This window comes from Dioscorea cayenensis, chromosome 12, assembly GCF_009730915.1.
Source record: "Dioscorea cayenensis subsp. rotundata cultivar TDr96_F1 chromosome 12, TDr96_F1_v2_PseudoChromosome.rev07_lg8_w22 25.fasta, whole genome shotgun sequence".
Lineage (NCBI taxonomy): Eukaryota > Viridiplantae > Streptophyta > Magnoliopsida > Dioscoreales > Dioscoreaceae > Dioscorea > Dioscorea cayenensis.
The window spans coordinates 21479460-21506251 of record NC_052482.1 but is presented as its reverse complement, the minus strand read 5'-3'; the positions used below and the strand labels follow the sequence as shown (position 1 = coordinate 21506251).

At 34.5% G+C, this 26792-nt stretch overlaps 4 protein-coding genes across 6 annotated transcripts; 2 read left to right on the top strand and 2 right to left on the bottom strand.

Moving 5' to 3' along the window:
* Positions 1 to 3881: 3881 nt before the first annotated feature.
* LOC120273632 (receptor-like cytoplasmic kinase 176) lies at positions 3882 to 7128 on the bottom strand. The gene is made up of 6 exons (XM_039280306.1): positions 6956 to 7128; positions 5821 to 6146; positions 5296 to 5431; positions 5027 to 5169; positions 4827 to 4950; positions 3882 to 4573 (listed from the first exon to the last, which is right to left on the bottom strand). Exons 1-6 carry the CDS (start codon positions 7017 to 7019, stop codon positions 4113 to 4115), a joined length of 1254 nt encoding a protein of 417 aa, XP_039136240.1. The 5' UTR covers positions 7020 to 7128; the 3' UTR covers positions 3882 to 4112.
* Positions 7129 to 9927: 2799 nt separating this feature from the next.
* LOC120274154 (phytochromobilin:ferredoxin oxidoreductase, chloroplastic) lies at positions 9928 to 13774 on the bottom strand. 3 transcript variants are annotated; one of them, XM_039280914.1, is made up of 9 exons: positions 13687 to 13774; positions 13133 to 13232; positions 12768 to 12887; positions 12391 to 12485; positions 11761 to 11854; positions 11550 to 11681; positions 11192 to 11296; positions 10330 to 10380; positions 9928 to 10244 (listed from the first exon to the last, which is right to left on the bottom strand). In XM_039280914.1, exons 2-9 carry the CDS (start codon positions 13223 to 13225, stop codon positions 10062 to 10064), a joined length of 873 nt encoding a protein of 290 aa, XP_039136848.1. In that variant the 5' UTR covers positions 13226 to 13232; positions 13687 to 13774; the 3' UTR covers positions 9928 to 10061. The 3 variants fall into 3 exon arrangements, with proteins under 3 accessions (XP_039136848.1, XP_039136847.1, XP_039136849.1); XM_039280913.1 differs by having other exon boundaries at positions 13133 to 13319; positions 13687 to 13772; XM_039280915.1 differs by lacking the exon at positions 13133 to 13232 and having other exon boundaries at positions 13687 to 13766.
* Positions 13775 to 18610: 4836 nt separating this feature from the next.
* On the top strand, positions 18611 to 21670 carry LOC120273952 (DNA replication complex GINS protein PSF2). Its single transcript, XM_039280702.1, has 8 exons — positions 18611 to 18739; positions 18823 to 18897; positions 19098 to 19212; positions 19847 to 19946; positions 20035 to 20065; positions 20148 to 20240; positions 20976 to 21128; positions 21341 to 21670. Exons 1-8 carry the CDS (start codon positions 18692 to 18694, stop codon positions 21359 to 21361), a joined length of 636 nt encoding a protein of 211 aa, XP_039136636.1. The 5' UTR covers positions 18611 to 18691; the 3' UTR covers positions 21362 to 21670.
* Positions 21671 to 23358: 1688 nt separating this feature from the next.
* On the top strand, positions 23359 to 26766 carry LOC120273911. Its single transcript, XM_039280657.1, has 4 exons — positions 23359 to 23417; positions 23563 to 23985; positions 25570 to 25786; positions 25920 to 26766. The coding sequence occupies exons 2-4, from the start codon at positions 23605 to 23607 to the stop codon at positions 26405 to 26407; spliced, it is 1086 nt and encodes a 361-aa protein (XP_039136591.1). The 5' UTR covers positions 23359 to 23417; positions 23563 to 23604; the 3' UTR covers positions 26408 to 26766.
* The last annotated feature ends 26 nt before the right edge of the window (positions 26767 to 26792 follow it).

Here is a 26792-nt window from a genome sequence, read left to right as displayed (position 1 = left end):
TTCCCGTAACATGTCCTTCCGAATGTCGATGGCCTTGTCATGAGGGCGGTCCTCGAGCTTCCCGAATCACTCGTCGCGCTAACCCATTTTTTTGGGACGCTTTTTCGGATGTGACGTCGAACCTATGCCACCACCGCAAGTGTGTGACGGGTTGATTGTCTTGATTACGAAAGTATTTTTTTGTTATACTCTTTTGATCGCATGAAGGCGCAACGACAACCATCGGCAGCATTCCACGATCACTCCGATGTTTTTCGTTCTTTATGAATTTGAAGTCAAAATTCCTTTTGATTGCATGATTTGAAGTACATCCTCGAAATGTTCGACACAGTCAAAAGCGTTGACCAATATCCAACGACAACACTTCAAAATGATCGACGAGGAAGGAAGACATCCCACGCCGTCGAGAGTCGCCATGGGGATGAATGGGAGCACTCGCAGAATCCAATTCACTCGCCAACACTCGATCAAATGAAAAGATCAATATGTTAAGCGGAGAATATAATGTTTAAGCGATAATGACAATAGTTAAACGTTAAATTAAATACTTAAACAATTAACTAATAACGTAAAGGACTAATGCGAGTATGTTAACCGATGTGAGACATATTTAAACAATAATGACCCCGAACAATCGGAATAATTAAAAGAAAAGGAACTTCTGACGAGTAAACCTCGTTTTTCATTAGGATTCGGCAATAGCACATTTTACATCTCGACGACAAGATCAACTACTGACACATTTGAAGATGGAGTGGGACGTGACACGTCCATTTCGGAAGTCGACATCGTTTTCTATTGGGCAAACCGTTTTATATCCATCCGGGTGTGATGAACTTAACCCCGACAAGAGAAACTTGAGACCCCATCGCTCACATATCTCGATTAACACCAATTCCCAAGAAGTCGAGCCGTGAACATTAGCACTCTTCCCTCCCCGTTGAATCTAGCGATACCACAAAAACTCTCCATAATATATCGGTCGAAAACCAAATCGTACAAACCAAATGAAATGAAGAACAAAACGAAGACGACGAAGAAGAAGTAGAAGATGTAAAGAACAAAGCAGCGATCGAGCTGCAAACAAAAAAAGTGCATGCATTGTATGCATAGAGGTTAGACTAGGCGTGATGTGATTGGGCGTATTTTTCCCTCCATCCCAAGGGCAAAAAGGGAAATATATGTCATTGTCGCGAGGAAGACATGTTGTCATCGTTCGAATGAAAGTTCTCAACTCAACATGAGTCTCTGTTTAAACGTCAAGCTTTTTATGTTTAAACAGATACATATAGTGTTTAACATAACGGTTAACTGTTTAACTAAAGTCTATATCATGTAAATAATATGTTATTGTTTAAATTGAATGCTTTCACTGACATCGGGTTGCTAGATGGGTACCTCCTGGGTCACTGTTTAAACATATTTACGTATTTTTCTTAAACAGCGTTGTCATTGTTTAAAGAGTAACTTGAGTATTGTTTAACTTTTTTTCTATTGTTTACTAATGAGCGTTTTTTTGTTTCCCACATTGTTTTTTTACTAGGTCTCTGTTTAAATTTCGAGGTTCACAGTCAAATACGATTGTTTCGTTTTATTTATAAAAAGATTTACAACATTTACAACATTTACAAAGATTTACAACATTTACTAACATTTACAACGTCCGCTCGGACTTTGGACACTCACGACTCGACCCTCGATATAGCTGAAACAAATGTCCAGTACATTCGAATGCTCGCGGCGGTTTGCATAACAAGCGCATCAACTTGAACACTGCAAAACGTCTAACATTAAAAAGGTTAAACAACACACATTCATGAAAAGCGACTATTAATCAATGTGTCGTGGTAGGACTTAAATGAGCGATCCCGATAGTTAAACACGAGCGTAACTGGGTTATACATGCGGCGTCATTTTTCTTAAACGTTAACGAGAAAGTCTCAGTGGTAAATGTCAACCCGTCTTAAAGGATGTTTCATGATCTCCCTCCTCTAGAGAATCCTCCTGCAATCACGCATCACGTGAAAACTTTCTTTTCTTACCCAAGTCGAAATGCTCTCTTAATTGCTTTCCCGTCATCCACCGCTGGAGAATCCTCCGCATTCAGGCGATTATGAGAGGATTTCGACTAAGCGTGAAAAAGATAGTTTAACTAGTTCGGTGATTACGGCTAATTGATTCTCAAGATAAGGAAGAAGGCTCACGAAACATCCTTTCGAGATAGAGTGGTTGTCCATGGGAAGAGGAGGAAGAGGAGGAGGAGGAGGAGGAGGAGGATGATGAGGACGACGAGGGTGGTTGTCCATGGGGAGGGTTCTTCCCGGTTATTTATGGTGTGAAGTCCACGAGCGGTCGACTCTTCGTATCCGAGAAAAAAAGTTAAACGCACGATGGCCGACATTGGTCGATGAGAACGAGCGTGTGTTCGGAAATTTATATTCACGTGCATAAGAATTAATGCCAGTCGTTAATTCTTACTGCACGGGATACCATAACTCTTGCCACTCGCCACGTGCGACATGCCAACAATTCGGATCAAGCGAAAAAAAGATCACCGCTTTTCGCAGAGACTTTGAGAATTTACACGTTTATGAATAGTTATACATGTAAAGATAATGTTAAAGCGGAGATGGGAAGTATTAAAGCGGATATGACAATTATTAAACATATTAGTAAAAATATTTAAAGCGGATAATAGCAAATAGTTAAACATTATTTAAAAATATACAAATAGATAACCATAAGCGAGAAGAACTTTACAACTGAAATGAACTCGTCAGTAATTCATCGTTCTTCTCGTCGTAATACAACTTTACAACCATAAAGCGAGAAGGCGACAATGGCACATGCTCTGCCTCGACAATAAAATCGACTACTGACTCATTTGAAGATGAAGTGCACTGACCAATCCGATGGAAATCAATTTCATTTTACGTTAGAAACCGATTTATATATTTCGGGTATGATAATGAGGAGAACAACAAGATGTAATGCAACTCCTTGGCATTGTCTATCGGAAAACCAGCGAAAGCCCTTCAAAAGGTTGAACATGATGTGATTTGGCGCTTTCCTTTCCCACCATTTTCAGGGCCAAAAATGGGATTTCACAACATGGGACCCATTTGAAGTGAACGGTAGGGGGTAAAAGGGAAGTTAAACACTAACGGAAGGGCTGTCCGTGGTGTGTAAAAGTAGGAGGGGGTTTTTGGGAAGTTTTGAAAATTACGAGGGGTGAACAGTAATTTTCCCTTTAATTTAAATATATATATACGGGGCATTTTAGACTTTTACGGTTAATAATAATTTAAAATTTAAAGATGACAATTAGTAAATAAAATTGGAGAAAAAAAATTAAAATTTTCCTTGATTTTGGTTTAAAATCATATAAAACTATGCAATTAATTCTTAAAATAATAATAATAATAACGTGGTGGCTTAAATCAATAATTCATTAACATTTAAACATTTATTCACTATAAATGATAATAAATAAGCGCATCTTGGTAATTAACAAAATCATAAAAATAGATTAAAAAAAAGATACAAAAAATGGGTATTTGAAGGAATCATTCACTGAAATTTCAAGTTTTATTCACCATAAAAATGATAATAAAGTCATTTGTGAAAAACAAAATTTACAAAAAAGCAAAATACCTATATTAGGTACACAAAAAATTAGAGTGACTTTATTTTTTCCCCAATGTTTTTGGATTAAAATCACAATAATTCACAAGAAATAATAACATTTTGAGAAATAACAAACATTAAAATTTCAGCGTTCTTCAATGTTTCTATGATTATAATTAACATAATAATAAAAACAAAAGGTAAGTAAATAACTAAAATCACATAAAGACAACACAAAAGAGAAAAAAAAAAAATACAAGAGATTCACAATTCTCATATGGATCTATATTAACACAAACTTTGAATAAAAACACAAAATTCTGGATTGTTGCCATTGGCCATCTGGATGAACAGCAGCAGCAGCAGCAGCAGCTATACAACAAGCCAGCATTTGCAAAAATACATACATAAATAGTTACTCTCAATGAGTGATATGAGAGATGTCAAGAATAAATACGAAAGCATCCGCCCGTTTCATCGATCAACTAAGAAGAAAGAGACGGAGCCGATGGTCTAGGATATGCAGCTTTTCCATTTACTACATCTGCTGAGCTTCTCCGGCGAGACCTCTGGCCGTTGTTAGCTAGTTTTCGGTTGCTGTCTTTATTACCTTGGGCCGGAGTGCTTTTGGTGGTGTCCTTGGCTTCCTGAAGCTGTTCCAGAGTGGATACAACTTCATCCATGGTTGGACGGAACCGGGATTCTGAGGATAGGCATTGGAGTGCGAGGGCGGCTGCTTTCTGGGCTCCTCCCAGTGAATACTGACCATCTAGTCGAGAGTCCAAAACACGGAAGAATTTACGCTTGCTTGTGAGGTATGGCCTCGCCCATTCCACCAGATTGTGCTCCCCTGATGGCCGGTTCTTGTCAACTGCCCGTCGTCCGGATAACATTTCTAGGAGAACCACACCGAAGCTGTACACATCGCTCTTGGTAGTCAAATGACCTAAAACCAAAAATACAAACGGTTTGTCATGCCAAGCAAGTGAATAGATCAATCAATTGTTCACACAAAGCCAAGAAATGCAAGATAAGGATTAATCACAGATTCGCAATATTTGTTCAGAGATAGCCACTCATTATAGACTACAAGTATCTAGGATGGGATTAGTAATGTAGAATAGATACTTGCTGCCGATGTTGACAAATATCAGCTAAAAAAGCAGAGCATATAAACAAAAAGGATGTGTGGTTTGTACCTGTGGCAAGGTACTCAGGAGCTGCATATCCATATGTTCCCATAACTCGTGTGGAGACATGGCTTTTATCACCAGTCGGACCATCTTTTGCCAATCCAAAATCAGAAAGCTTTGCATTGTAGTTCTGCAAGGAAAAAACTGTTAAGTCAAATTGAAGAATTTCAGAAACCTGAACGAAAGGAATGAAGTATATCACATACTGAATCAAGGAGTATATTTGAAGTCTTGAAATCACGATAGATAACTTTTGTCTCAGCACTATGCAGAAAAGCCAGCCCTCTTGCAGCTCCAAGGGAAACCTTCATACGAAGGTTCCAAGAGAGAGGTTGGAAGTATGAACCCCCTGCATTACCAAAAAGTAAACAAGCAAATAGGAAGTCATGCAATCATAAATACATTAAGGCACGCGAAAAATATGATCCGCGATGATAAGAGATGAATGCCAAGCTACATGTCACAAAGAACTCACTCCTGAAGAGATGATTCTCTAAACTTCCCCGAGGCATAAACTCATAGACCAGCAGCCGATGCTCATCTTCTAAACAATATCCAATTAGCTTGACAAGATTGGGATGGTACAATTGACCCAAATAGTTGACCTCGGCCTGTGATTGCAATATACCTCTGTTAGAAGAAAATACAAAATACTCTCACTGAAGCCACACTTGGAAAATCTCATCCTTATAATATAGTACTTCATTTCACTCTTATTACAGTACATCTAACATAAAGTTTGCCATGAAAAGAAATGATATATTCAAGTTTATCACCTCAAAGGTTGAAAAATGACAGAACAAGCAACGCTAGAAATGAACCAGGGCTCAACCTATATTTCTCAGTTTTATAGTTTCAATTACCTGTAGACATTTATCTGGAGACCTATAATATAAAAGATAACAGAATCATGAAATGGTAAGATTTCCACAAACAACCAGAATGCATAATGCCACAAAACCGACAAAATGAGATATCAAAAGATTATATTAAAACTCACCAGCCATTCCCTGTGACCTTGGAAGCCTTCCTGGTTCAACCTTTTCACAGCAATAACAATACCAGTCCCCGGCTTTGTAGCGACAAACGTATGCTCATCAATCCAACCTTTAAAAACAGAACCAAAACCTCCTTCACCCAACACACTATCCGGCCGGAAGTTCCTGGTGGCATTTCGGAGATCATTGAAGGTAAAGCTCTTCACATTGGATGATTGTAAGATCTCTCCCTCGCTTCGAGGTGTAGGAGGTACAGAGGTTGATGATACCTTGCTGCTTGAACCACTTAATCCATTAACGTTTTTGCTATTATTTCTAGAAGTTGTTCCTGAACATTCAAACATGAAATGTATAACCATATCAGCTTCATTCAAAATGTTCTTCAACAACAGTTATACAGCAACAATAAACTGAAGAATGTCTACAAATCAAGTAAAAAAAAAAAAAATTACTTGGAGTATGAAATCACACAACCATTCAATTAACGTTTCTGAGTGGACATCCAAAAATCATAAGCGTGGAAGTAGATGAAAAATGGATGGCATAGAGTTATGATTATAAAATATTAAGATTCACATATATTCATAAAAATGCTTCTTTTACCATAATTTTTTGATAGAAACGAAATAAACAGAAGAAAGAAAATGCCACAATGATCCAAAGGCACAAATTTGTCCACCAAAAAAATTATTATTATTATTATTATTATAAAATAATAATTGTGACAAAATTCTCAGAAAAAAATAAAATAAAATAAAATCCTTGAAGGAAAAGGCATCATTAACAAATTCAAAAGAACACCCTCCACAGTTAAAACTAATAAATCTCTTCAAAATTAGAAACATAAAAGCACAAAACCAGACAGTATTAGATTTATCTGAGATGAACATAGAGTCAGGCAACAACAACCCAAACCACTTGCATGAAATCATGAAATTCAAAAACCATTCCTTTAAAAAAAAAAAAAATTCAAATTTCAACAGAAATCAGCACCTCATAAAACCCAACAACTTCCCACCAAAAGCGCACACATAAAGCCCCAAAAAGCGATTCAAAAAAAAAAAATCCAAACAAGCAAAAAAAAGCTAAAAAAGCGAGCCTAAAGCGAGGATTTTTAATTTTATTTTATCCCAAAACCTGAAGTACTGGCGCTATGGAAGGGACTCTCAGCCTTGATCCGAACCGCCAAACAATTCCCCATCGCAATGAAAACCTCCACACCAAACTAGGGCTAAACACTGCCAATCCGAACCAGATCCGCGAAAAAGAAGAAGCCCACCAGATCCGGCAACAAAATCGCTCCTTTCCCACCAAAAGCGACCCGCAAATCCACAAAAACCTCACGAGAGAGCGAGAGAAAGAGATCCCGAGATTGAGGCTGGAAATCTTCAGGTGTACAGGTAGGAGAAGCAACTAGGTTTGGTTTTGGTCCGCCATGAATTTAGTGAAAAAAATTTCACCTTTTTCTCAGAGATCTTTTGGGTTGCTCTTTTTCAGAGCGATGATGTTTCGTGGAGTCGTCTCCATGACTCCATGACCGTGATGATCTCTAATCTTTAACCTCTCTCGAGTGTCCATTAATGGCGGCCATTTGTGGGTCCCACTCACGCATGCTCACCATTTTGCACCCATTTTCTCACCCAAATATTCTCACCAATCCTCCCAATATTCATAGAAACAAATATATATTTATATATATATATATATATATGCATTGTTTTTGAGATTTGTGTAGTTAGAAACATATTTATTTATTTATTTTGTAAAAATATTTTGTGCATTTAACACAAACATAATTAATTTGGCATGAAAATGATGTAAACGTAGCTAGAAAGCTAACTTTGGTTTGAGAAAATAAATAATTATTTGTATTTTTCAAAGCCTAATAAGGGATTTTAATTTTTTTAATTTTAAAATTTACATTAATCAAAAACATCTTAGTAAAGTAATTTAGAACTCTAAATTTTTTTTAAAAACAAATAAACCATAGATTCATTGTAAAAAAAAAAGATACTTATGGAGAACATAACGAGAAGAAGAGAAAGCATGGATCACCATTTTTTCCTTTTCCACATAGAGAACTTTATTTTTTTTTTAATTTATGCTAATCTGAATTATATCATATATTATAGTCTCACAATTTTTCACAATTTTTTTAATAAATATAGATAACTCATATATTAAAATATATCTAAATTTTTTAATTATACCACACACTTTTATCATATGACAAAACTCATAATCTTATTCATGAGTCCCAGCTGCCCAAAGATCATCAACGCACAAAAAAATTAAATTTAACACGAATTCAAGATTATTATTTTTTTCTATCTATTTAAAAATATTTTTTAAAATGAAAAGAACAGGCTGAATTATAGTTTTCTATATTTAATTTAATAAAAATTTAACAAATTATTTGAACTGATTCTTTGACACGTTCAAGTTCTTGTATTGGTGGTCATTTAATTTGGTCCCTTTTTAATGTTTCCTCTTTTTTCTTAAAGATAAGATTTGCTCATTGGAAATGTATATTAGTTTTCCAAGGCAGCCCATTTGGACCTCAAATGACGTGCCGTTTTTGGGTTTTATATTCCAATATTTGTTTTAAAAAAAATTTAAAAAAAATTAATTCATGCATTATAATATACGGCCACATGGAACTTATCTATCATTGTTGATTAGTATTGACCGTATAGAAAATTTAAATCAGGGGCACAAGAATTTTTCTAGTCTTTTTGTGAAGCAAACGTCAAACGGGTCAAATTGCATTTAATTAATAAGGCCACGGATTCTGAATTATATGTTATTTATTAATTGACAGTGTAAAGACAAGGTTTGATTTTTGGTTTTATTTGTAATATGTGATTTTTTTTTTTTTTAATTCTTTGTTGTGTTTAAGTCATAGTGTTCAGTTTGTTTTTAGGGAAATATATCATAATTTAAAATGATAATTTGGAGTATTTTTATAAATTAAGATAAATTACAACTTGTTAAATAAGAAAAAAATTGGTTATAAATAAAATAAAAATATTGAGAAAATATATCAGAAGTTGCAAATAAAACTTTGGATTCTTTGTATTAAAATACACATAGAAATATTAATTATATAACAATTCACATAAAAATATTAACTATATAACAATTTGAATTCTTTGTATAAATCTTAATAAGTCAAGGTGAGAGCACATAAACCATTAACTCATATGTCTCACCCACCAACATAAAGTTCGAGTTTTAAGTCATCACCCACAATTGAGAATTTGTTACTATCATTATACAATGAAATTTATCATAATTCTTAAATTCCCGCATCAATATTTTTTTTTCAGTGACGTTACTATAAATTTTTTCGGAACTGATCTCCCGTTATCAAAATAAATAAATAAAAATCATCTCATATGAGTTTAACGCCTTAACTGTGTCTAATATTCAACATATAAATGGGATGAGTATAATGCCTTAGCTGGATCCGACAAGAGCCGTTTAACCTAGTCAATACTCAATACTGAAAGAGCAAGGAAGTCAAGGCTTCTTTTATTTTAATTTTTTGCAATATATGTTACACATATATATGTATATATTATTAAAAAAATGGCATATTTAACCAATTGAAAACAACTTTAAGAGCATTAACTTTAAGGAGACAACTTTGATTCAATCAGTACGCATGCATGGGCTGTGAGGTTGACTTTTTTTGCATAATTTGTCAAAGGGACAAAGGTGGCAGGGAGGAGAAATATGGTTGTGAATCATTAATCAAATGCATGAGGTTTGATTTTATGTTTGTTTGCATGCATGCTTTTCTTATTTATTTTAATTTAGTTTCTTTTTTTAATACAATATTATAAACATTGTTTACTTTGCACCTAACAAAACAGCTCTTGCCCATAAAAGCAAACAATGGTAGATGGAATTATTTTAAATGGCAAATTATTGAATGAGGGAGTTTGGATTATAATTTATGAAAAATGAAGCAATTAGTTATTAATTCAAAGTTTATTAATAGCCAATGCATATGGTTAGAGAAGACAAAGAAAAGTCTTAATGTTAGTTGGTGTTATTGATACATGAATGTGAACATAAATTGAAACCTTGTGATACCATCAGAATTATTCAAATCCTTGCAAATTAAAAACAGTGATGTGAACACATTGTTTACAGAAGATGAACAAAGTTAATGTTGCAGATATGTTAAATTTATACATTAAAAAAAATTCATTATGAGAAGAACAAGAAAGAGTAATTATGACATTTCACCGATGAACTCTCCCTTCGAATTCCATGGCCGAGTTTCATAGGATTTTCCGATCACACTGCGTTTTTGGTTAACTGAGCCATCTTCGCGACGATATTCAGGAAAGTAATCTAAGAATGCCTTTGTCCCCAGTGAATCAACTCCTTCAAAGAGAAAGTTCCTCACCAAGTCCTGTTTGATACACAGTATGCAAGAAAATAACCAACTAAATGTCATAAAAAAGCGACGAAAACAGTTCATTATTAAAGACAGATACCCTTGCGAGGTCTTCTCCAACCAATTTTTTTAATAACGGATGCCCGGGATCCTGATAAACAGTATATGTGTTAGTAAGTAAAAAATAGAAATCTTATGTGCATTAACAATACTTCTTTTTTCAAATCAAGAAGCATATTTTTGTTTTTAATCATGGTTGTATATGGTTTATGCATAAGAAATTTATCATCTCTGCCATTGTTTCGGCATCTGTAGAAATTTAATCATGGTTGTATATTTTTAAATATTTTTGCACGAAACTAGCATCAAAAAGGCAGTATTCAGATATGGTCCAGATGTCCTTCGGCCAATGAGGAACGGGAGCCAAGTCGCTCGACGGGTGATGACTTTTATGAGTAGATCTAACATATTTTCTTTGTACACGAACCAGCATGTTGGTCTCTACATCCTATCGTGATGTACTCTATCTTTTATTTAATGTGTGTGGTTTGTCCACTCAAAAATATATATACAAGGATGTGATTTGGATAATTTGGTTATGAACACAACATTCTCTTGTACATAAAATTTTACTGAGTTCGTTTTGAACTTGGGTAAAACCTCAACACAGTGCTTTCTCCTAAAAGCTAGCCTCATGAACTTTCTTGACAAAAAATTTCTACCCTGATTAATGAATTTACATGAATGGAAAAAGATAATGGTACATGAGCTATTAAGCTGTGTAGTAATTAACGCCCTAAACCAGCAGTATTCTTATGCTCAAATGAACTTGATTCAGGTATGGTCAAGAAATATCCATGCAAATATTCGAGTTCTAATATTAAAGTAATTTTCTCTCTTTAATCAATCAAGTAATTACTGTTCAAAGTGATATTAAGCAGATAAAGGACAGAAGGGAAAACCTTTTCTGCTCTCCATGTAAGGTATCTGTGTTGTGCTTCCTTATTACGAAGTATCTGCAGTGAATTTGTCTCTGGCAATGCTTGATCCACCAATTCAAGCCAAGCCTATAATTCAAAAGTCGAGTCACTACTTCATGTCATAGACAAAAAATACCTCTATATAAATGATCTCTACTGATGAGAAGCTATTTATTATAAATAACAAGCTCATGTGATATGATAAAGCCCCATGTACAAGCTTGTGTAGTTGCTGACTAGATATACAGGACTATTCGGAAGGCATCTTTCAAAGCCTCATCATTTCATAGCACGGATATCATGTCATTTTAGTTATACTTAAATTACGAAGGAAGTGTACCTTAAAGTAGTCCCTGAATGCAGAAAAGAGAACGTCATGCTTGGTTTGGCTTGTGGCAAACTTGGTCCATATTACAATCGGTGAAAAGAAACTCAAGGACTCACTTGTAATTTTGTCTCCCCATGGTAACAGCTGCAAATACTCTGTTACAAAACTTGAAAATGATCATGATTTTGAATTCGAAAACATGATGTAACTAAAGACATACTACCTCAGCATATTTTTGCCCAAGAGGTAATAACTTCAGATAATACTTTTCCTTGTAATACTGCTGAGTTCTTGTATCATACAGAGGATTAAGGTCCCTAAATATGACCGATAAATGTTCAATTCCAAGCAGTTCCAAAAGATATATACATAAAAGCAAGGAAGAGAAACAAGAAGATACAACGACAGAATCACAATCTATTGCCCCCTCATCATCCAAAATTTTAGCAGTGCTATCTCAATTATAAAAGAAACTGTGATTAAATACTCATACACAGGTTTTTCTTCATTCTTAATCATATCCCCCAGAATAGCAATGATTAAATGCAACTATATTGATATGAACTTCTCTTCTTTTCTCACTGGGCAAGATACTTAAAAGGTAGAAGTCTACGTAACTCAAATTGAAGTCCTTATATAAATAAATTAATCTTTCTTCAAAAGTTCATTCAAGTCAAGGTCCAAACTTCAAAGTGGATTACTTTACAGGTTGATTTTTCACATGACAGGATACTAAGTTAATATCAACACTCCATTATTTTCTTCCATACTTTGGACAGGCATTGCATTGGTGCTGTTACCAAAAACTTCATCACACCCAGAAAACATTTTACAATGCCAATTCACAACTCACAAGACAATTATGCTCAGGCTAGGAATTGTGAAAAAGTTGGCACAAAATATTGGCATGTCAAACATTGGTTCCGGAATTCCAGCAAAATCAAGAACCTACAATAAATAAGCAGCTAATTAGAACATGATTAGTCAAAGTTGTCCATGGCAATGATTAAATCATTAAAAGGTCAAAACTTCTGTGCATGTGTAAGTAGTAAAGAAACGTGTAAACAGATAACTTTTGCAATTACAACAATTAGTAGTAGTACATCAATTCATAGGCCAGTCACCAAGGCAGAGAACCGGGGTTCTGTCCTATGTGCGGCTCATAAACATGGGAAAGAAATAGAAGAATTATTGGCACATAAGTGGCCAGACAATCAGCGAGAGTTTTACCTGCATTGCACTACCTCCATCAATTGTCAAGCTCCGAAGAAGTCTGATCTTGGGGGCTTGATATGAAAGCGCATGAAGCACAGTCTTGTCATCTTTGACCTTCATTGTTCTTACTTTCTCCTGAGATTCCACAATAAAATGGACCAAAGCAGCAAAAAAACCATATAAGGATTTTCATTATACCATCACAAATCCGAGAAACAATAAGAATCATCCTTTACTAAATCAAAGTCTACAGGCAACCCTATCATTAACTTTTAATCACTGTCTTAACTATGTTTATTTAGCATCAATAATTCTTGACAACTACTAAAATACACATTACACATCAACTTATCAAGTAAAAATAAAGGCAATGCTGGGACCTGATAAGGCAGCGGAGTTAGTGTAGTGCAAAGTCGAGCCTCCTCCATTGCAAAGTTCACAAATTTATGATAAGAGAGTGAAGAAAGATCCATGTCAACCCTATAAGTACCTCCAAGTCAATCTCCAATTTTCATATTTCCTCACCCAAGAGTTAAATCCTCAAAAAAACAACCACATAATTTGATTCTGTACACAATGATAACACAATTAGTTCTACTACTATTTTTTTAGAAATACATATGCAATGACTAAAATTAAGATTCTCAAAACCAATAATCATTGCAGAAATCAACATATCCGAGTTCATAACTATGTATCTTCATGATAATTGCCAGTAAAACTACAAAAATTACAACTTTAATAGCTAAAATGATGATTATTATCAGTTCTCAACATAAAAACAGTTGATTGGTTTACATGTTCAATCCCAACAACATAAATGGAAAAAAAAAACACATTTAATCATCGAAAGCAAAGAGAAGGCTATTGCATTTAAACCGAACATCTACAAAACGAATTCAAAATCAATGGATCGATGAAAGGAAGTACTTACACTGTTGGAGTGAAGCGAACCCTTGAATTTGGGGTTGTGAAAGAGTAAGAGAGAGAAAGAGAGAGATGAAGGTGGTGACACTTGGGCTTGCTTCAGTGGGCCATTAGTGGAATGGCTACTTTATCATAAGTTTTTTTTTAAAATTATTATTATTAAATTTATTTTATTTATTTATTTATTTAAATAAAGAGACTAACATAAAGTATAGCTTGACCAAATGGTTTATAGTCCAATAGCATTGGCTCCACTGCTAAAAGCATTAGTATGTGACAGTCTAAAAATCCCGAGTTCAAATGGTGAAAATGAGTCTCTAGTGAGTGTTTGCAACCCGTTTTCGGCTTTGCCCATTGTTGGGTTGTGGACCATATATTATATAGGGATATAAGGATATATATGCAAAAGTTAGATAGATATACATAAATTAATATTTATAGTTGTGTATATCTATCATATTTATTTTGAATGGATATAATTGTGGTGATTAAAATGAAGTCTAGGGTCCTAATTATCTAAAATTAGATGTGTGGATTTACATCGTAATAATTTGATGTGTAGAATTTATGTGGGTAAAATCGTCAAGTTTATGATGGGTAGACTTGTAATTATCTCATAATTTTTTTTATAAATAGGGTGTGGGTCCTAATTAAGGTTTTCATCTTTCTTTCGCATCGGATTAAATTATAGGTATAGTTATGTTATTTTTTTATTTTTTCCCAAATAATTTTAATTATCCTGGAATTAAGAAATCCATCAAGTGACACCAGATCTTACTTTGAAATTATTTGAGATTTATGGTTGATTTGATTTTTTTTTTTTATTAAAAATTAAGACTTGAATTTCTTGATTTATATATATATATATATATTTGTATTTTCAAGCTTTGTAAAATCTTTGTAAAATCCTTACAAAGCTTGAAAATACAAATATATATATATATATATATCTTAATTAATTTTTTTTATTTTTGAATTAAGATAATCAACAATTTCACATTCGAATTTTAGTTTAATTGCTATCAAATTATTTAAGATTATTATGAATTTAATTTTTGTCCATGATTTAATTTATTATTTAATGATATTATTATCAATATTTGTGTGTTATCATGGTTGTGGTTGGAATATGTGATTATAAGGTTGTTTTTTTTTTTAATAATAATTAGGAAATATAACAACTTAGAGTTGCTTATTATAAGCTTTCTTGGCATTTTACAATAGGTTGTAGTATCATTATTATCAAAGTGACCTCTGTTGTAGAAACATTTTGTTTATAAATAACCATAGTGTCAATGCATACTTACTCTTATGTAGGCAATACATCGGTCTAAAGGAAGACTGTTGTCTGACAGAGATTTGTTTGCATATGTGTTAATGAGTTTTAATAGTCATAAGATGCCTATTGTGAGTACTTAGTCGGCCCAAAGGAAAACTTTGTACTGGATTGGATCTTACTATAAAACTTGATTACTGCAATGAGCTAATCACTAGTGAATGGAATCTATGTCCAAAGACTAGTTTTGATGTCACTCGATTAACTTGAAGATGTGTTGTTGGTATTTGAATGTTTTGATTATTAGACTTCTGATTAATTAATTGTGAGCTAATTATTTATTATTTCTCTTTGTATAGTTGACATCATGAGTGTTGATAATGTATTTGCTACACTCAATGACATTCACATGTTTAACAACACAAATTTCAAGACTTGGAAAAATAAAATAACACATGTTTTGGGATGTATAGATCTAGACTAGAGAATTATGTCCTACTAGGGGTGGACATGGGCCGGGCTGGGTCGGGTCTGGGCTGGGCTAGACTCAAAAATACAACCCATATATTCGGGCTGGGCTGGGCCGGGCCATGTTCGGGCCAAATTGTTTTGATCCAAACCCGACCCATTTGATTGTCATTAGGCCCAGGCCCAGCCCAACCCGACCCAAAAAATAAATAATTTTTTTTATGAAATAATTGAAATAACTAAATAAAACTACTACTACAACCCCTAAAATTTTTTCAAACATTTAAAAAAAATACAACACAAGTATTATAAATGTTTACTCTTTTCAAGCCTATTACTATTATATATATAATTATATATATTATAAATAATATATGATATATATATATTATTTATTTATTCGGGTCGGGCCGGGTCGGGTCGGGTCAAAATTCATCTGACCCAAACCCAGCCCGAAATTCAATCGGGCCAAAACATTTGAGCCCAACCCAGTTTTTTGGGCCAACTTTCTAAACCCAAGCCCTGTATTTTTTGGGCTGGGTTCGGGCCAGCCCATGGGTCGCCCGGCCCATGTCCACCCCTATGTCCTACACATCTAGAAGATCAAAAGCTCCATTCATAATAAGAGAGTTTTTGGGAGGTCGGAGTGGTCTAACCGCATAGATCTAGTGATCATGAAGAATACAATCCCAGGGATTTTTTTGAACACTACATGTGTGGAAAAGGATATTGAGAAGTATCTTGATACCCTAGAAGAACCCTTTGTAAGGAGTGATAAAGCGGAGACTAGTGCTACTTAGGGGTGTAATCGATCGAGTTCGAGCCGAGCAGTAGCGAGCTCGAGCTCGAGCTCAACTGGAAATTCAGTACTCGATACTCGGCTCGAGCTCGATCGAGTATTTATTTTATAGCTCGAGCTCGACTCGGTACATAAATCGAGCTACTCGAGCTCGCTCGATTAAGCTCGAAAAAGCTGAAAATAACCATAAACATTATGCTCGAACTCGAGCTCGACTCGAGCTCGAAAGTTTTTCCCCTTGATTTTTATCAAATAAATCTAATATTATATATATATACATATATACTCGATTAGGCTCGCGAGCACTCGAGCCAAGTATCATAATACTCGAACTCGGCTCGCTCGACTACTCGAGCTCGAGCTCGGCTCGACTGTGACCGAGCCGAGTTCGAGTTTTCACCGAGTCGAGCCCGAGTAGCTTGCGAGTAGAGATGTATCATTTACACCCCTAGTGCTACTATAAGGAAAGTAGTCTCTTTTAAGTATAAGAGTGATTGGAATATATGAGAGTATATCCTTAATACGTATCATCTGGTTGAGAAATTGAAGAGTTTGAAAATTGAGTCATTTGCTGTGATTTTTCTTTTTGAAAGTTATAATTCACCTCAAACTGATTGAATTGAGGAGGGAGAGAAATCAACATCATATGCACTAGAACATCTTGTGGCAGCTCAATTTTCAAACCCTTTAATTTTCTAGCTAGATGACACGTATCAAGGATGTACTCTCATATATTCCGGTCACTCTTATACCTTATAGAGACTAGTTTCTTTAGGGTAGCAATAGTCTTAATTCGCCTTATCACTCTTAACGAAGCATTCTTGCAGGCTGTCGAGTAATTGCTTAATATCCTTATCCTCAGACCTAGTGTAAAAAAAAAAGCCTTTGAGATTATATTTTTCATGATCATTAGACCTATATGGTTAGACCACTCCCACCTCTCAAAGACTTTCTTATCATTAATGGAGCTTTGATCTTCCACAAGTGAAGCCCATGGTTCCCTTAACACATACTCTAAATCCATACATCCCAAAACAAGTGTTATCTTATTTTTCAAAGTCTTGAAATTTGTGCCGTTAAGCATGTGAATACCATTGAGTATAGCAAACATATTATTAACACTCATGATAACCATGCAAAGAGCAATAACAATAATTTGCTCACAATTAATTAACTAGAAGTCTAATAATCAAAATATATAAATAACAACATCCCATCTTTAAGTTAATCGGATGTGGCATTCAATATAATCTTTGAACAAAGATTCAATTCACCAGTGATTAACTTGTTATAATAATAAAGTTTTATAGTAAGATCTAGTCAAGTACAAAGCCTTCCTTTGAGTCGACTAAGTACTCACAATAGACATTTTATAATTATAAAAGATCTCATCACCACATATACAAACAAATTTATGCTATACAACAATATTTTCTTTGGGGTAACGTGTTGCCTGTATGAGAATATGTATACTCCAACACCATGATTATTTATAAACAAAAAGCTTTTACAACAAAGATCACATTGATGACGATGCTGCTTCTCCCTATTATACTAGATAGTCAAGAAAGTTTAATTATTGTGTGCGCAGTCAAGGGTTACGTCTTATTTATAAGAAATTTTTTTATAGGGTTAATTACAAGTTTGCTCATAATTTTACCTCAAAAATTCTACAAATAATAATAATAATAATAATAATAATAATATTATTATTATTATTATTATTATTATTATTATTATATAAATCCACATCAAGACTTTATTTAAATTTCAGAAGAGCAATGATGTTGCTTAAATAAAGGGTCATAAATATAAATAAATACAATCCGGTTGGATAAAAAAGAGAGAAAAAAATGAATTCCTTGTCTTGGGTATATATTTTAGAGGGCACATAGGAATGTTCAATTTTCGGTCCATGCTCAAGTTGTAAAACCGGCTACCGTATTTGTGTAAAAAAAAAAAAACCTCTATGTTTTGTGTGTTTATTATGATTTAATATATATATATATATATATAATTTTATTAATATTCTATAAATACATATATCATATTAAGCATTTTTATTTTCAATAAAATATGATTGTAAAAAGTTTATGACTATTATATAATAATATTATTTAATAAATATTAAATCATAAACTCACTTCTGATATGATATATAAGTTTTTAATTTTATTTTTAATTCCATAATTTTATATTCATTTTGGTTCTTAAACCCAAAAATTATTTTTTTAATAAAAAATAAAAATATTTTAGGGACATATGGAATGTGTTTGTTTGTTGAAGGACTAAAAAATGACATTTCAGTACTATTTAGGGACCAATCGTAAAATTTGACACGGGCTAAATAAAAAATTAAAATTTTTTGATGAATTCCCGCCCCTTCGAGACGTTTTTGGGAGGAAGACCGCCCTCAAATCTAGGGCACACTGTTCTTCAAAATTTCTCGATCGATCCAAACCAGGAGGAATGGCAGGTCAATCCGATCCTCAGCTCTCCATCTTCACAGCTCCAGAGGTATGTTCCAATCTCCATGGCTTTTGATCCGATGTTTTTCCAGCATTTGATGCCATCTTTACTTGGGATAATTGGATTTTCAGGTGGAGTTTCTTGCAGAGGATGAGACGATTGAGATCGTCCCCAATATAAGGATGGAAGCTCTCAACATGATATGCGTAATATATCCATGAGTTTTTATTTTCTTATTTTGATGAATTATCATTGTTTAGGTGTAGATCTGAATGCCGATCATGAATTATCACTGTTTTTTTTTCTTATTTTAACGAATTATCATTGTTTTAAGTGTAGATATGACTGCAAATTATGATTTTTCACTGTTTTCCACCAATTTGTTCATGGATTGATGCTTTTCCAGGGTGATTTTGGACCATTCTTTCCACAAATAGCTGCTCAAGTGCCGCTTTGGCTTGCGGTAGCCCTCAAGAGACGAGGGAAATGTGCTATTCGTCATCCAGAATGGATGTCAGTTGGTGAGAACTCTCTTTATTCATGTCTTCATATTCCTTTCTGTTGCTAATCTGGCTAGCGTTTCAGTTGAGTTGTATTAGATGATCCACAGGATGGATATACGCCATTTTGGTGTCTTTGTAGGAAGTGACAGAGTGATTTAAGGAATTACTGGCCATTTTAACACCTTAAGTCTAGACAAATTATTATAATTTTTGTGCTATCAATCTTTTGAAAATTGAGAATGAATGTTGGAGAATGTGACAATTTCATGCTTTTGTTATGGAGTTAAGGTTCTGACTAGATTATGTGGCTTCAGGTCTCTAGAATTTCTCTCACAAGAGTTCTGTTGCTCTTCTATTATCTTGGTTAGACATTGAATTCTCATGTCTTTTGTGTTAAGCTTTAGTTACTTGATCAAGTACTCCTGCTAGTGATGTTTCCACTTTATTATAGATACTATCATCTATGGGTAGTAGTTTGCTACTCGATTGTGAGACTTGTTTATATATATATATATATATCTATATATCTATATATCTTGTTCTAATATGCACTCTGGTTGCGCTATGTATTGATAATGTTTGCGGCTTCTTACTGTATTTCAAACATTCTAAAGTAGCATAGTGCATATTATGGAAATATTTTGTTTGCCAGCGAGGCTGACGCAGGTCCTGGAAGCAGAGCGAGAGTCTCCTAGAGAATTTCAGCCACTGCCTTTTCATTATGTTGAAATTTCAAGGCTTCTATTTGATCAGTATGCTTCAAGTTCCACCTTTCAGATACATTGCATCATTGCATCATTTTATATATTTGAATTCAGAATGATTTAATACTGTCTGCAGTGCTCATGATGATATTCCGGATGAATATATGGTGAGTTTTGAATGATGATGCATGTTTGCTGACTGGAATATCGCTTTTAATTCATAGTTTATTCTGAATTTGTTATTCTTAGGTGAGGTCTTTGATTGAGGACATCAGAGATGTGAGATTTCATAAAGTGGAAAGTGGTTTAGAGTCGATATCTGGAAGAACACATGCAGTGAAGGTATTTTTTCTCAGACAAATTGTCAATTTCAATTGTTGGTAGTTTTTATCTTTTTGTATGTGGGAATATTTAATGTTGACCGTACAACATACTTTTTTTTTTTAAAAAGCAAATTCAGTTCTTGAATTGAAAGCCTGAACTACACTAGGAGCTAATAAGTTAAAAAGGTGCATAACTGTTGTGAACCAACCATGCTTGTGTTGAAAATTTATTGGTTTATGGTGCCAAATTTCCTGACTGATACATGTCAATCACCAGTCTCTATCTCATCACCACTTTCATTTTTAGTAATCTGCCCATGATCTACATAATCTGATATAAAATTCCCCTACTTGAGTTGCTGCATTTCCATGTTTCTCATCCATTTCATGTAAAACCTATGTATATTTCAACCTCTGCTGGTTCCGATCTCTTTATCATCTCTTTATCTTTTCCTTCCTACCAAAAAGTTATCATCAATAAAAGGGTGGCAAATACTCACTCATTGTTTTAAAATAATGCTCCTCATTCTTGACTAACTAATAAACATGAGTACTTTGACCAACTTCAGTCTGTCTTTTTATCTTGTCCACTGCTAGTGCTAACAAGAACTTTTCATCAATTGAAGGATTGGTAAGTGCTCACCCATCACATCTGCTAAATGGCGCTCTTGGTTCTCCATCAATGCCTAGGCAGGATAATTTTAGGTGTTCTAACAATGTATAATGTTAATTATGGCGAATGTATTGTTTGCAGCTCAAAAATCTTTCAGCAATGGAAGTGAATATAGTCCGGCCATTCATTATAAGAACCTTACAAGCTTTCTACAAGCATGATAGTCCACAAATGATTCTGCAGCCAGAGGCGGTGGGAAACAGACGGCCCCAAGTCGCAGACCGTGGCCCCAGAGTAAGTCGGCTGCTTAATTTTTGTATTCAGTAATCCGTAACTCATTATAAGTTGAGTGATTCACTAATATCATGCATTAGTTTGCTTTAAAGATAACCCTTCTACCAATTCCATCTTCTCATGACAGTGACTGTGAACTTAGTTTTTATATTGAATATTCAAACATCAGAACCTTAGTATTACCTTCTAACTTCTATTTCCCGTGTTTTCAGCGAGATTTGAGGCCAAGATAAATACGAAGATTATGCTTATGCATTTTCTTGCAAGTTTTGCTGACATCTCCATCCAACCTGGTTCCTCCATCAGAAATTGCTCTCTTGCAAGCAGGAAAACTCCTTGTCATTTTATAGTCATTAATTTTCCGGTACACAATTATGTTAAACTAATGAAATGTCTCAAAGTTTGATTCGCATGTTTAACGTTTATTAACGAAGCTAGTTTAGAGCATAATTTTTTTTTTCAATAAATAAATAATTATATGCGAAAAAACTTTACGAAATGATCTGTTTGAGTTTAGTTAGTCTTTCGGCCCCCAAAAGAGTCATATGGAAGGAGAGTATACATGTAACCTATCTCAAATAATTGGGAGGTTAATGGTTTCTTGTTCTTCTTGTTATGTAAACAATTGCCTGATGTTTAACTGTTGGTAGGCAAAGTTAATGGTGATGAAGTGATTAGTGTTATTCCTAATCTTAATTTGCAGCATAGGAATCATCTTGCAGGTCAAAGCTTATATTTTAGCCATAATATATGAGAATTTATTAGTAACACAACATTCTTTAGTAGTCTAGTTTGATTCTTATATATGTTAGTGTTCCATTATTCAAACAAAACTAGCTACTTTAGCAACATCTATACAAAAAAAACAACATTTTACTATAACCACTTCTCTTTGACTTATCCAAAAAAAAAAAAATCATATAACTGAGTTTTTCATGCCTTGCATTAAGGAGAGAAAGATCTTTATATTTGTATTTTCTATAATTTTAATATAATTTAAATTTAAGGGGTATAATTACACAACCACTTGCGCATATTTTTTTCCTTTTTTATTCCAAAGAAAAGGTATCATTCTCTCTCTCTCTTTTTTATTAAATTATTTCTCCAATGTTTTAACATTCATCCGTGTGTTCATGCATTCAAAGTAGCAACAACAATAATAATATTAATAATAAAGTCAAATAAATAAAATTAATTCATAATCTTCATAACAAACATGTGAGCCAAAAAATTGGAACCTTGGACCAGTAATTTGCTCGTGAACCAGCAGCGCGTGGACCGGACCAGCAAACCGGAATCCATCAAATCAGAGGAGTCCACGTGTTAATCGTACCCGCTCCCTTACTTTCGTGTCCGTTACGTCGTACCCGATTCCCCCCGTGATCTTCACCCGTTTCCCATCCCTTTTCCAACCTCTAATACTTGGTCGCCAAGTTATCCATTTCAATCCCAATTCAAATTTACCAAAATAACCCCCCTTTGTACTTGGACTTCATTTTGCTACGGAATCATCGACTCCAAATTTAATCTATAATAACGCGCTTTCTTAATTACTATTGGATTTATTAAATAGGAAATTTTTTTTATTATGTTTTTATATGTATATACCCCTACAAACACTACTAATTCTCATATTTGTATTTATTATATTATAATAAATTTTATTTTCATAATTACTGTTATTTTATGCATGTATGAGTTTGGATATTAAATTAATTAAGTTATTTAAGGTAGACACATGTAAATATCTCTAGTGTCTAGCTTAAAAAAATATAGAGTGCCAAGAAAAACTTGAAAAGGATGCATATGTAATTTTCATATTTATTAAAAAAATTAATGAAGTTTATTGGAAAAGTCGCATTTATTTTAAAAAAATAATTAAAAAAAAAGTTTCAAATGAATTCAAAATTTAAAATCCAGCAAGAGGACCACTTAGCACTAGTGGTGTGGTCCTATAAAAACCCAAAATTAATGCTCAAGATTAGTGTCATTAATACCCTTGAAAGCAACTAATTACCATCGGATGTTTACATCTAACCATTCCTATAAATCAACGGCCAAGATTAATTCTCATCATCCGCATCCGTGAATTTGAACCGTCCCCTTTGTTTCCCGCCGAGGATTAAGGTGCGATTTCACGGTGGATGAAATCCAAGGGTAGTTTCGTCTTTTCATGATTACCTTGGAGTATATATAGAGGATGTTCGCCGAAGCCTTCGCGTTTCTCATCCTTTTGGGTTGTGAGCGGGCTTTCCATCCTTCTTCCGCCCATTTGGATCGGAGAATGAGGTTGGGATTCTTTGTTTTTTTGTTTTTAGATTGAAATTTTATTAAAGAAAGAGGATTGGTTTTGGTTTTTGAAGAATTTGGATGGATTTTTGGATGTTAATTTGAAAAAATTCTGGCTTTGTTTTGGTATTAATTGATGAATTAGGGGTTGGATGAGACGAGCAAGGGTTGAATTCATTGGTGTTTGATGGAGGGATTGGGGATTATTGATCCTGCTATTCGGTTTCGATCGATGAAGATGGGGTTTATTGAAGGAGCCGGGAGGTCGCCGCCGGCGTTTGGGAAAGGGCGGCCGGTGAGGGTGCCGGCGGGGAGGGGAGGAGGAGGTGGGGATGGGGATTGTCGGATCTGTGCGGCGGCTGGGGACCTTTGGGTGAGGGTTGCTGGTACTGAGGGCGGTGGAGAATTCGTTGGCCAGATCGGCGGGTTTAGCCATGAGAGTGAGCATGATTTGGCGATGATGGTCAGTGATTTCCTGGAGAACGGGAGTGGTGGAGCGGAGTCGAGGTACAGCAGTGATAGCGATTCTGGGTATACGGATCTCGGCCAGCTCGCTGAGACGGTTTCGGTTAGTTCGTCTTTGATTATCTCCCCCTTTCTAGGGTTTTTTTGAAAGTTTTCGGAGTTTTTGTTGTTGCTTCTATATGCTCTATCATTTTTGTTCATTTTGATCATGCTTTTTATGTTTGCTTTAGATGAAAGTTGTTTTTCTAAAAACGTTGCAGGGAACTCTACTCTTTGTATCAATTTTAAGCTAAAACATAATTTGGAATTCTTATTTTATTTTATTATGTTTTTTTGCTTGCTTAATTCAGCGGTTTTGACTTTTGGTTGAACAATTTATCATTCTTTTAAGTAACTTTTTTATGGTAATCATATCTTGTGTTTGACGAGTGAATCAAAAGGATGTGAAAAAGTTTGTTGGCGTGAAACAGAGAAATTGGATATGACAAACAGTCACAAACTGAATTGGGGATTTAATGTCTAAATTTGACGGTAGTTGTTAGTTTGAGTTGTCTCTCTGCTCTTTATGATATGTATGCTACTTAACCAAGAGGCTCAATTGATTAATATTTTTAATAAAATTTTACGATGGTATTGCTTATTCTCTGGTTCATGTTCTTAAGTAATGTCTTGAAACTTTGAATGTCCTGGATTGATATTCTGGTTGTTGTTTTGGAGTAAGAACAAGAATCTGATCTCTTTCTTTATGTGGCCTGGTGTGTCTTTAAGAACTTTTGAGGGCTCTTTGTTAGAAAAGTGAACCACAACTTCTGGACCCAAGCCTAATATGCTTTCTGTATGTTACGTTGGCTGTTAATTGAGGATTAATGTGATTGTGCCCAGCCATTATGTACGTGGCCTGGCGATTGTTGTGAGCCATCTATGTAGGAAGACTAAAGGAAGTCTCTTTAAGGAAGCATCAAGTGCAGAACAAGTTGTTCTTATCATTCTTTCTAAAAGATGTAGAATATTTGTGGGTTATCCTTTATCCTTTTTTTTTTTCTTCTCGTGGAGGTGGGGGTGGAGTTTAACTCCTTAGCTTTTAGGGGATTGACATCTAGTTCTAAGGTCTTGAGTTCAAACTTTGAACTCATTATCACCGTCCTGACTGTAGGTCTTGGCGTGGGGCAAAAGTATCAGGCTTTCTTTGTTATATTCTTTTTAATTTAGGCAGCTTAGTTGATTGATATGTGAGTTTATTGACACCTTTATTTATTCTTTGAAGTCATCATCACCATGATTCTCTTGTCTGTAGGATTTATTCTTCTGTGGTCCCACTAATCTTACACCTTTATTTATCCTTGTTATGAGAGTTTCATTCTCATAATGTAAGGTTTAATTTTTTATTATTTATTTTTTTTTTTTTTTGTGGATGAATAATCTTTTATAAAATTATAATTAGCTTGTCCTATCAGTTTTGCTTTTTATTTGCATAAATATTGGATGTTTTACTGACCTCTAATGATTGATATAGATCTGCCTAAACGTTATCTAACTTCACAAGCTTATTCTGTTTATTGATTAGTTTTAATGAGACTTTAACCTATTAGTCTACCATCTGATGTAATTATTTCGTAGATATTTTACTGTTCAATTAACAATTAAAATATTCTCATTAATTGATTTTTTTTTTTGTGTGTATATATAGTTATATAAGCATGCAATGGATCAACATGAGTGCAATTTGTTGTCAACTGTTCATTCTCTTCTGCTCTCTATGAACGAGACTGACCTTCATTATGCGAAGGAGGGACAATGCAATGCCAGCTGCATTCGACAATTTCTTGTAAAGCTTCTGAGACTCTCTGGTTATGATGCTGCTGTATGCACATCCAAATGGCAGGGCAGTGGCAAAGTTCCCGGAGGTATTGCCACTTTGAAGTTTTAGACTGTTTATGTTTACAGAACATATAACTATTTATGTCCATGAACCATTCTCACTGACAGATCCGAGATTTGGAATTTGTTTCCCCTCACAAAATTTTTTTTTCTTCGTAGGTGATCATGAATACATTGATGTGATTGTCAATGGCAATATTGGAGGTTCGGATCGCTTGATTGTTGACATTGACTTTCGGAGCCACTTCGAAATAGCACGCGCTGTTGAATCTTATGATGCAATCTTGGCTTCTCTCCCAGTAGTCTATGTTGGTTCCCAGGCCAGACTAGAACAATTCTTGCAAGCCATGGTTGAAGCAGCCAAATTTTCTCTTAAGCAGAATTCCATGCCATTGCCTCCATGGAGATCACTGGCTTATCTGCAATCTAAGTGGCATTCTAAGTACGAAAGAAACCACGGCAGTGATAAACCTGCAAGACCTGGCTGCAGCTCTTCTCATCACAAACAGTGCATCGGACATTTAAGGAGGTTAAGAGGATCACTCCAGTCGGAAATCGAATCTGATCGGTTATTGAAACCCATAAAGAATGACAAGAACCGGAGAGTAAAATTCGACAGGCGACGACCGTCCTTACTCAGCAGCTAACAGATATGTATAGATTCTTTTTACAAGGAGGTAACTCGATTACTTGAGGAAAAATATAGCAATAATTCACACGATTGCTTCTTCTTTTAATACACGAATATATTCATTTCCTGTACTCAATAAGGTGGAACCGAAAAATCTCACAAGGTTCTTCCATTCGGCACATTACAGATACCACACCAATTTTTTTGAGTAATCTTTCCCTTTGCAATACAAGACAAAAAATTTTGAGCGAAAGTTCTCTTATCAGCACCAAACTTCAAATGTTCTTCTCAATGTATCATGATCAAGTAGTGATTTCTGCATCTTTTTTTGTTCCCTTTTATCCAGTATAATGATATGGTTTGCACATTATGTTTGTCTTTGTGTTTTTTTTCCTCATCTT